Source organism: Entelurus aequoreus, linkage group LG13 (genome assembly GCF_033978785.1).
Source record: "Entelurus aequoreus isolate RoL-2023_Sb linkage group LG13, RoL_Eaeq_v1.1, whole genome shotgun sequence".
NCBI lineage: Eukaryota > Metazoa > Chordata > Actinopteri > Syngnathiformes > Syngnathidae > Entelurus > Entelurus aequoreus.
Genome location: NC_084743.1, coordinates 8057809 through 8069950, shown reverse-complemented (window position 1 = coordinate 8069950; position 12142 = coordinate 8057809). Strand labels below are relative to the sequence as shown.

General features: G+C 47.2%; 1 protein-coding gene across 2 annotated transcripts in view; it reads left to right on the top strand.

The window, feature by feature from the left end:
• The window catches only part of LOC133663122 (pleckstrin homology domain-containing family M member 3-like), a 42352-nt gene that overhangs the window by 13540 nt on the left and 16670 nt on the right, over positions 1–12142 (top strand). Inside the window, exons 3-6 of one of the 2 annotated variants that reach the window (XM_062067356.1) lie at positions 3499–4431; positions 8044–8189; positions 8249–8442; positions 11032–11095. In XM_062067356.1, the coding sequence (XP_061923340.1) occupies positions 3499–4431; positions 8044–8189; positions 8249–8442; positions 11032–11095 (1337 nt within the window). Of the gene's footprint in view, positions 1–3495; positions 4432–8043; positions 8190–8248; positions 8443–11031; positions 11096–12142 lie in introns of both variants that reach the window. The other variant, XM_062067355.1, reaches the window with a different exon arrangement.

Here is a 12142-nt window from a genome sequence, read left to right as displayed (position 1 = left end):
GAGGAACATATAGCATACAACTCAATCATTCTGTCGTAAGAGGAACATATAGCATACAACTCAATCATTCTGTCTTAAGAGGAACATATAGCATACAACTCAATCATTCTGTCTTAAGAGGAACATATAGCATACAACTCAATCATTCTGTCTTAAGAGGAACATATAGCATACAACTCAATCATTCTGTCTTAAGAGGAACATATAGCATACAACTCAATCATTCTATATAAATATCAGGCCTCAAATTTGAACTTTTTAAGGTCAAGGCAATTGTTGCCTTCAAGGAGGGATCACATTTTGTAGCTGTATTGTTATCAGCTCTGCTCTGTATTGTTATCAGCTCTGCTCTGTATTGTTATCAGCTCTGCTCTGTAGTTCTCATTCTGATTCTGACATGTTAGCACTGGCCATCTTTTAGCCACTGACCCACTTCCACCAGTGATGACCTCACCACTATTGTCCACAAATATCATTGTATGGTGGACAATGTGGACAGTGACATGAAGCATGTGACCTAGTTGGTCATGTGACGTAGTTGGTCATGTGACATGAAGCATGTGACCTAGTTGGTCATGTGACGTAGTTGGTCATGTGACATGAAGCATGTGACCTAGTTGGTCATGTGACGTAGTTGGTCATGTGACATGAAGCATGTGACCTAGTTGGTCATGTGACGTAGTTGGTCATGTGACATGAAGCATGTGACCTAGTTGGTCATGTGACATGAAGCATGTGACCTAGTTGGTCATGTGACGTAGTTGGTCATGTGACATGAAGCATGTGACGTAGTTGGTCATGTGACATGAAGCATGTGACCTAGTTGGTCATGTGACGTAGTTGGTCATGTGACATGAAGCATGTGACCTAGTTGGTCATGTGACGTAGTTGGTCATGTGACATGAAGCATGTGACCTAGTTGGTCATGTGACATGAAGCATGTGACCTAGTTGGTCATGTGACGTAGTTGGTCATGTGACATGAAGCATGTGACCTAGTTGGTCATGTGACGTAGTTGGTCATGTGACATGAAGCATGTGACCTAGTTGGTCATGTGACGTAGTTGGTCATGTGACATGAAGCATGTGACCTAGTTGGTCATGTGACGTAGTTGGTCATGTGACATGAAGCATGTGACCTAGTTGGTCATGTGACATAGTTGGTCATGTGACATAGTTGGTCATGTGACATAGTTGGTCATGTGATGTAGTTGGTCATGTGACGTAGTTGGTCATGTTACGTAGTTGGTCATGTGATGTAGTTGGTCATGTGACGTAGTTGGTCATGTGACGTAGTTGGTCATGTGACATGAAGCATGTGACCTAGTTGGTCATGTGACGTAGTTGGTCATGTGACATGAAGCATGTGACCTAGTTGGTCATGTGACATAGTTGGTCATGTGACATAGTTGGTCATGTGACATAGTTGGTCATGTGATGTAGTTGGTCATGTGACGTAGTTGGTCATGTGATGTAGTTGGTCATGTGACGTAGTTGGTCATGTGACGTAGTTGGTCATGTGACATGAAGCATGTGACCTAGTTGGTCATGTGACGTAGTTGGTCATGTGACATGAAGCATGTGACCTAGTTGGTCATGTGACATGAAGCATGTGACCTAGTTAGTCATGTGACGTAGTTGGTCATGTGACATAGTTGGTCATGTGACGTAGTTGGTCATGTGACGTAGTTGGTCATGTGACATGAAGCATGTGACCTAGTTGGTCATGTGACGTAGTTGGTCATGTGACATGAAGCATGTGACCTAGTTGGTCATGTGACGTAGTTGGTCATGTGACCTAGTTGGTCATGTGACATAGTTGGTCATGTGACATAGTTGGTCATGTGACGTAGTTGGTCATGTTACGTAGTTGGTCATGTGATGTAGTTGGTCATGTGACGTAGTTGGTCATGTGACATGAAGCATGTGACCTAGTTGGTCATGTGACGTAGTTGGTCATGTGACATGAAGCATGTGACCTAGTTGGTCATGTGACATGAAGCATGTGACCTAGTTGGTCATGTGACGTAGTTGGTCATGTGACATAGTTGGTCATGTGACGTAGTTGGTCATGTGACGTAGTTTGTCATGTGACGTAGTTGGTCATGTGACATAGTTGGTCATGTGACGTAGTTGGTCATGTGACGTAGTTGGTCATGTGACATGAAGCATGTGACCTAGTTGGTCATGTGACGTAGTTGGTCATGTGACATGAAGCATGTGACCTAGTTGGTCATTTGACATGAAGCATGTGACCTAGTTGGTCATGTGACGTAGTTGGTCATGTGACATAGTTGGTCATGTGACGTAATTGGTCATGTGACATAGTTGGTCATGTGATGTAGTTGGTCATGTGACGTGGTTGGTCATGTGACGTAGTTGGTCATGTGACATGAAGCATGTGACCTAGTTGGTCATGTGACATAGTTGGTCATGTGACATGAAGCATGTGACCTAGTTGGTCATGTGACATGAAGCATGTGACCTAGTTGATCATGTGACGTAGTTGGTCATGTGACGTAGTTGGTCATGTGACATGAAGCATGTGACCTAGTTGGTCATGTGACGTAGTTGGTCATGTGACGTAGTTGGTCATGTGACGTAGTTGGTCATGTGACATAGTTGGTCATGTGATGTAGTTGGTCATGTGACGTAGTTGGTCATGTGACGTAGTTGGTCATGTGCTGTAGTTGGTCATGTGACGTAGTTGGTCATGTGACGTAGTTGGGCATGTGACGTAGTTGGTCATGGGACATAGTTGGTCATGTGACGTAGTTGGTCATGTGACGTAGTTGGTCATGTGACGTAGTTGGTCATGTGCTGTAGTTGGTCATGTGACGTAGTTGGTCATGTGACGTAGTTGGTCATGTGACGTAGTTGGTCATGTGCTGTAGTTGGTCATGTGCTGTAGTTGGTCATGTGACGTAGTTGGTCATGTGACATAGTTGGTCATGTGACGTAGTTGGGCATGTAACATAGTTGGTCATGTGCCGTAGTTGGTCATGTGACATAGTTGGTCATGTGACGTAGTTGGTCATGTGACATAGTTAGTCATGTGCCGTAGCTGGTCATGTGACATAGTTGGTCATGTGCCGTAGCTGGTCATGTGACATAGTTGGTCATGTGCCGTAGCTGGTCATGTGACATAGTTGGTCATGTGCCGTAGTTGGTCATGTGACATAGTTGGTCATGTGCCGTAGCTGGTCATGTGACATAGTTGGTCATGTGCCGTAGTTGGTCATGTGACATAGTTGGTCATGTGCCGTAGCTGGTCATGTGACATAGTTGGTCATGTGCCGTAGTTGGTCATGTGACATAGTTGGTCATGTGCCGTAGCTGGTCATGTGACATAGTTGGTCATGTGCCGTAGTTGGTCATGTGACATAGTTGGTCATGTGCCGTAGCTGGTCATGTGACATAGTTGGTCATGTGCCGTAGTTGGTCATGTGACATAGTTGGTCATGTGCCGACAGTGAAGTATATGTGTGTTGTGTAGCAGGTGACAAGGGCAGCAGCATCGTGGTCAAGCAGGCTGAGATGGAGCATCGTGAAGGCCAGCGAGGACGTTGGACCTCCCGTCACGTGGAGCTGACGCCCTGCGAGCTCCGCCTCTACACGCTGGACAGCAGCGCCAACCGCCAGCTGGGCAACGCCTACTCGCTGTCGCACTGCCACAGCGTGGTGTCGCCGGCGCCGTGCGGCCAGGCGGGCCTGCTCGCCGACCCGCGAACGCTGCAGGCCGTGTTCTTCAACAGCACGCGGGTGCAGCTGAGGGCGGGCAGCCAGTGGGAGGCCACGGAGTGGAGGCGGCTCATGTGGGACAAGGTGCAGGCGGTCAGGCAGGAGAACCGCGTGTCGCCCCCTTCGCCGTCAAGGTCCGACAGGGACAGCGATGCCTCGGCCGGAGCGTTTCCCCGGCCGCCGAGCAGACCGACCACGCTGCCTCTGTTCAACCAGCGGCGCCAGGACGTCCTTAAAGCAGGACTGCTGCACCAGCTGCTGGACCAGAACAACTGGAGGACCTTCACATTTGTCCTGACCACAACCACTTTGCAGGCCTTCTCCACCGAGGGCCGCGGGTCCGTGTCACATCCTGTCCGCCAGTACCCGCTGACATCCTGCCTGGGCGTGCAGCCCCACCCACATCATGCCGACCGCTTCCAGGCGGCCTTCACCGACCACACGCTGCCACTCCGAGCGGACACCGCCCTCGCGGCTCAGGAGTGGACCGAGGCCCTGAGGGAGGTGGTGGCGGCGCAGGAGGAAGTGGGTGCAGCTCCGGCCCTGCAGGGGGCGCTGCTGAGGTCCCGAGAGAGAAGGCAGAGAGACGCCCAAAGAGCCAAACGCCAGTCGGTCACCACCAGCTTCCTCAGTCTTCTCACCTGTGTCACCCTGGAGAAAGGACTGACGGCGCAGAGCTTCAGGTGTGCAGGTGAGAGTCACATGACACCTTCAGAATCTACAACATCCTGAAAGTGCTCCTCCTTCATCTTCATAGCTCCGCCCACTTTACCAGCTTCTTTCATGTTTGCTGCTCTTTTTCACTCTCTTCCTTTCAACTCATCACACACACACACACACACACACACACACACACACACACACACACACACACACACACACACACACACACACACACACACACACACACACACACACACACACACACACACACACACACACACACACACACACACACACACACACCTCGTTAACATCAGAATGTACTCTGCTAATTACACCTGGGAATTGATGTTTTCATTGAGAAGACACACACTCACCATCAGGTTTGGTGACCCTGGCACATTCAGAATAGAACTTTGGGTTGGAACATCTCTTCATCCACCACACACACACACACACACACACACACACACACACACACACACACACACACACACACACACACACACACACACACACACACACACACACACACACACACACACAGTGGTGCAGGTTGGAGTGTTTTGTCAGAGTGAAAGAAAGCACATCAAAGCGACACACACACACACACACACACACTCAGAGGTGTGCTGCAGATGAAAGCCTGCTGACCCCCCCACCCCCCATCACCCACTCACCCTGCCCAGGTCAAAGTGAAGCGCGCGTCCCCCCCCCCCCCCCCACCCCCCCGGAGGTACAATGGGCGTGGACCTTTTGAGCTGCGTTTGAATTGCCATTTATCTTCCCCTGGCTCCAATAGAAGATGAGAGTTATATTTATCATGAAACATATTTCACATGATGTACAGTATACTCTCTTCACAAACAGGAAGATGTTACTGCTAGAAGATGAGATTATCATGTTAATTATCATGTGACTCAAGTCAATTATTATGTCATTTATCATGTGACTCGTGTCAATTATTATGTCATTTATCATGTGACTCAAGTCAATTATTATGTCATTTATCATGTGACTCGTGTCAATTATTATGTCATTTATCATGTGACTCGTGTCAATTATTATGTCATTTATCATGTGACTCAAGTCGATTATTATGTCATTTATCATGTGACTCATGTCAATTATTATGTCATTTATCATGTGACTCAAGTCAATTATTATGTCATTTATCATGTGACTCGTGTCAATTATTATGTCATTTATCATGTGACTCATGTCAATTATTATGTCATTTATCATGTGACTCGTGTCAATTCTTATGTCATTTATCATGTGACTCAAGTCAATTATTATGTCATTTATCATGTGACTCGTGTCAATTATTATGTCATTTATCATGTGACTCGTGTCAATTATTATGTCATTTATCATGTGACTCGTGTCAATTATTATGTCATTTATCATGTGACTCGTGTCAATTATTATGTCATTTATCATGTGACTCGTGTCAATTATTATGTCATTTATCATGTGACTCGTGTCAATTATTATGTCATTTATCATGTGACTCAAGTCAATTATTATGTCATTTATCATGTGACTCATGTCAATTATTATGTCATTTATCATGTGACTCGTGTCAATTATTATGTCATTTATCATGTGACTCATGTCAATTATTATGTCATTTATCATGTGACTCATGTCAATTATTATGTCATTTATCATGTGACTCGTGTCAATTATTATGTCATTTATCATGTGACTCGTGTCAATTATTACGTCATTTATCAGTAGTTGCTCAGGTGTGTTGTGACTACTTCTGGAGAGACGTTGATGTCTTGTGTCATGCAGACGTTTCACACGTGTCGCCAACATCTTGACCTCTGCTCTAGTATCTTCATGATTGACTAGATTTGGGAGTCATTTATTGCAGGACCATAAAGTCACACCTTTTTAACGGCAGGTTATCTCGTTAAAGCGCTGCCAAGCCCCGCCCACCGGCCTTGCAAGGGCTCAGAAACCTTTGACTTCATAAATGTCTTTTCAACTTTTAGGGTGACACACACACCTCTCTTTTTCTTGCCTTTTCATGCCGTCACGAGTCAGGACACCTTCACGGCCTCACAGACAGCAGGATATTTGAACAAAATGCTGGCTTTAAAGGGAAACTGCACTTTTTGGCAACGTGTCCGTCATTCACAATCCTTATGTAAGACACATGTTGTTGTTTTTAATGCATTGTAAATAAATGGTAAATAAACACTAGCAAAATGGAGGTAATGAGAGTCAATCTATAAAAGTGCTCTAAAAACATCCAAACACCTCCATTAAAGTGTTATATACACTCTGTAAGTATAGATGTAGTATCTAGTAACATTCATAATAACATGTCATATTTACATATTTTGATCACGTTAAGTAATAATGTCAGACGCATCACAACGCTCACTTTCCCTTCAACAACAACAAGTCTACTAATCATGGCAGACTTGATGAGAGACAACAAAGACTACTTTGGGACAAATGATGATCCAGAAACTTCTATTTTTGAGCCTGGCTATAAGGAGGATGATCTACTAGTTTTAGAAGCTAAACAGATGCAGCTTTAGTCAAACACTAAGCATCATGTAGCAGTATTGCTAAGTGCTAAACAAGATACACAAACGTAATAAAACAACCACTTACTGTACAATGTCTGCTCTCACTGGGATAAAGACTGATGGGATGTTTATATCTTCCCATTTACATCAACAATTCATCATCATCCTCATGGAGGGTATAAAGAAGTGGGTGTTGCTGTGTCTTTCTGGCCATCTGCAGATCTAAGTTGGATGTCAAAGTTGATCAACTTGTGGGTTTATGTCCACAACCTTCTACTATCCAGGTGAGAGACATCCAGAATTAACTTTCACCAACTCAGAGGCGATGCAGCAGCTCAATATGTCAATATAGCAGCATAAGCTAGTTAGCTCTCTAAAAGTAGTCCCTCTGTGTTAGCACTGATAATAACAATATCACTAATATTCAGGTCATGACATGTAAATGGAGTATTGTTGGCGCTTTTTGGACAGGCTTTATGGACTCAATAGTGTACTCTCATTACCTGCATTGTTAGCCACCTCTTACTTGCTGTGTTTTACTAGTTAGAATGCATAATAATAATAATAAATGTGTTCTTGTCCTACATAAGGACTGTGAATGACAGACCAAATAAAAAAGTGCAGTTCCCCTTTGAAGCAAATGTCCAAGAGGGGCCACAAGAAGGACTCAGGTTAGCAGTGGCCCCTGCATGACAGCAGTGTGATGGCTCCTAGCAGACATAGAGGGGCCACAAGAAGGACTCAGGTTAGCAGTGGCCCCTGGCAGACATAGAGGGGCCACAAGAAGGACTCAGGTTAGCAGTGGCCCCTGCATGACAGCAGTGTGATGGCTCCTGGCAGACATAGAGGGGCCACAAGAAGGACTCAGGTTAGCAGTGGCCCCTGCATGACAGCAGTGTGATGGCTCCTGGCAGACATAGAGGGGCCACAAGAAGGACTCAGGTTAGCAGTGGCCCCTGCATGACAGCAGTGTGATGGCTCCTGGCAGACATAGAGGGGCCACAAGAAGGACTCAGGTTAGCAGTGGCCCCTGCATGACAGCAGTGTGATGGCTCCTGTCATAACTATGCTTCCTGTGATGACATCATCAGGCTGCCAGCGCCCAGTGGGTGTGTCCAGAGGCAAGGCCAAGGTGTGCCGCTACAGTGGCTGGTATTACTGCCAGAGCTGCCACCGGGACCACACCTTCCTCATCCCCGCACGCCTGCTGCACAACTGGGACACGCGCAAGCATAAGGTGCGTCACCTGCCCACACACCACACCACCAGCCTTGATGACACACCTTTGCTCTGCAGGTGTCCAAACAGGCCAAGGAGTTCCTGGAGTTTGTCTACGAGGAGCCGCTGCTGGACATCCAGCAGCTCAACCCTGCTCTGTACGAGCACTGCGAGCCGCTCCGCGTGGTGCTGCGCCTTCGCCAGCGCCTTCAATCGCTGCGAGCGTACCTGTTCAGCTGCCGCGCCGCCGTCGCAGAGGACCTACGACGCAGGTACCGCCGCATCCCTTTGTCAACTTGGCTCTTAACCATAGGGCCGGGGCCCATTGTAGAGATGTGTTTCTCAGCTCTAGTACACTTTTCCACCACTTGTGGCAGTAATGACATCTCAAACACAAGAAGTCAGGAGATGAAGTCATCCAGAACTTTCTGTAGCGCAAAAATGATGACTGAAGTGGAGACCCTGCATTAGGTACACCCTACCTGACGACACCAACACACAGGCCACTTCATTAGGTACACCCTACCTGACGACACCAACACACAGGCCACTTCATTAGGTACACCCTACCTGACGACACCAACACACAGGCCACTTCATTAGGTACACCCTACCTGACGACTCACACACAGGCCACTTCATTAGGTACACCCTACCTGACGACTCACACACAGGCCACTTCATTAGGTACACCCTACCTGATGACTCACACACAGGCCACTTCATTAGGTACACCCTACCTGACGACACCAACACACAGGCCACTTCATTAGGTACACCCTACCTGACGACACCAACACACAGGCCACTTCATTAGGTACACCCTACCTGACGACACCAACACACAGGCCACTTCATTAGGTACACCCTACCTGACGACACCAACACACAGGCCACTTCATTAGGTACACCCTACCTGATGACTCACACACAGGCCACTTCATTAGGTACACCCTAGCTGATGACTCACCAACACACAGGCCACTTCATTAGGTACACCCTAGCTGACGACACCAACACACAGGCCACTTCATTAGGTACACCCTACCTGACGACTCACACACAGGCCACTTCATTAGGTACACCCTACCTGACGACTCACACACAGGCCACTTCATTAGGTACACCCTACCTGATGACTCACACACAGGCCACTTCATTAGGTACACCCTACCTGACGACACCAACACACAGGCCACTTCATTAGGTACACCCTACCTGACGACACCAACACACAGGCCACTTCATTAGGTACACCCTACCTGACGACACCAACACACAGGCCACTTCATTAGGTACACCCTACCTGACGACACCAACACACAGGCCACTTCATTAGGTACACCCTACCTGATGACTCACACACAGGCCACTTCATTAGGTACACCCTAGCTGATGACTCACCAACACACAGGCCACTTCATTAGGTACACCCTAGCTGATGACTCACCAACACACAGGCCACTTCATTAGGTACACCCTACCTGACGACACCAACACACAGGCCACTTCATTAGGTACACCCTACCTGACGACACCAACACACAGGCCACTTCATTAGGTACACCCTACCTGATGACTCACACACAGGCCACTTCATTAGGTACACCCTAGCTGATGACTCACCAACACACAGGCCACTTGATTAGGTACACCCTACCTGATGACTCACACACAGGCCACTTCATTAGGTACACCCTACCTGACGACACCAACACACAGGCCACTTCATTAGGTACACCCTACCTGACGACACCAACACACAGGCCACTTCATTAGGTACACCCTACCTGACGACTCACACACAGGCCACTTCATTAGGTACACCCTACCTGACGACTCACACACAGGCCACTTCATTAGGTACACCCTACCTGATGACTCACACACAGGCCACTTCATTAGGTACACCCTACCTGACGACACCAACACACAGGCCACTTCATTAGGTACACCCTACCTGACGACACCAACACACAGGCCACTTCATTAGGTACACCCTACCTGACGACACCAACACACAGGCCACTTCATTAGGTACACCCTACCTGACGACACCAACACACAGGCCACTTCATTAGGTACACCCTACCTGATGACTCACACACAGGCCACTTCATTAGGTACACCCTAGCTGATGACTCACCAACACACAGGCCACTTCATTAGGTACACCCTAGCTGACGACACCAACACACAGGCCACTTCATTAGGTACACCCTACCTGACGACTCACACACAGGCCACTTCATTAGGTACACCCTACCTGACGACTCACACACAGGCCACTTCATTAGGTACACCCTACCTGATGACTCACACACAGGCCACTTCATTAGGTACACCCTACCTGACGACACCAACACACAGGCCACTTCATTAGGTACACCCTACCTGACGACACCAACACACAGGCCACTTCATTAGGTACACCCTACCTGACGACACCAACACACAGGCCACTTCATTAGGTACACCCTACCTGACGACACCAACACACAGGCCACTTCATTAGGTACACCCTACCTGATGACTCACACACAGGCCACTTCATTAGGTACACCCTAGCTGATGACTCACCAACACACAGGCCACTTCATTAGGTACACCCTAGCTGATGACTCACCAACACACAGGCCACTTCATTAGGTACACCCTACCTGACGACACCAACACACAGGCCACTTCATTAGGTACACCCTACCTGACGACACCAACACACAGGCCACTTCATTAGGTACACCCTACCTGATGACTCACACACAGGCCACTTCATTAGGTACACCCTAGCTGATGACTCACCAACACACAGGCCACTTGATTAGGTACACTCACACCATGTTACTTCCTGTCCTCCACAGAATATTCCCTCGAGAGTATTTGCTCCAACACATTCATCTCTACTCCATTGCTGACCTGCAGCAGGTACGTGCGCACGCACACACACACTCAAACAAACAAACGCGCACGCACACACACACACTCTGTCTCACACTCTATGTCTCTCTCTCTCTCTCTCTCTCTCTCTCTCTCTCTCTCTCTCTCTCTCTCTCTCTGTCTCACACATGCACGCACACGTGTGAAAAGTGTTTGTCTTTAATCTTGCAAATGTATGAATAAATAAAAGTGTCCACAAAGTCTGGGTATGATGGGAGATTCAGACCTATTGCATCAAGTTCACCTGAATTTTGCAAAGCACATCAAATGATGCATTGAACATCAAGTTGAAAGGATCAACAATACAATTGACTATATTTGTACTTTGTTCAAAACTTGGTTGACAGCAATTACCCCTCAAGTCTTTTTCAACACCAATCTTGGCACACCTATCTTTGGCACTGTCTCTCCTTCTCTTTGCACCACCTCTCAACTCCATCAGCTTGGATGGGAAAGTTTTCATCCAGGATGTCTCTGTACACTGCTGCATTCATCTTTCCCTCTATCCTGACTAGTCTCCCAGTTAGTTTTCATCCAGGATGTCTCTGCACGTTGCTGCATTCATCTTTCCCTCTATCCTGACTAGTCTCCCAGTTAGTTTTCATCCAGGATGTCTCTGCACGTTGCTGCATTCATCTTTCCCTCTATCCTGACTAGTCTCCCAGTTAGTTTTCATCCAGGATGTCTCTGTACACTTCTGCATTCATCTTTCTCTCTATCCTGACTAGTCTCCCAGTTAGTTTTCATCCAGGATGTCTCTGCACGTTGCTGCATTCATCTTTCCCTCTATCCTGACTACTCTCCCAGTTAGTTTTCATCCAGGATGTCTCTGCACGTTGCTGCATTCATCTTTCCCTCTATCCTGACTAGTCTCCCAGTTATTTTTCATCCAGGATGTCTCTGCACGTTGCTGCATTCATCTTTCCCTCTATCCTGACTAGTCTCCCAGTTAGTTTTCATCCAGGATGTCTCTGTACACTTCTGCATTCATCTTTCCCTCTATCCTGACTAGTCTCCCAGTTATTTTTCATCCAG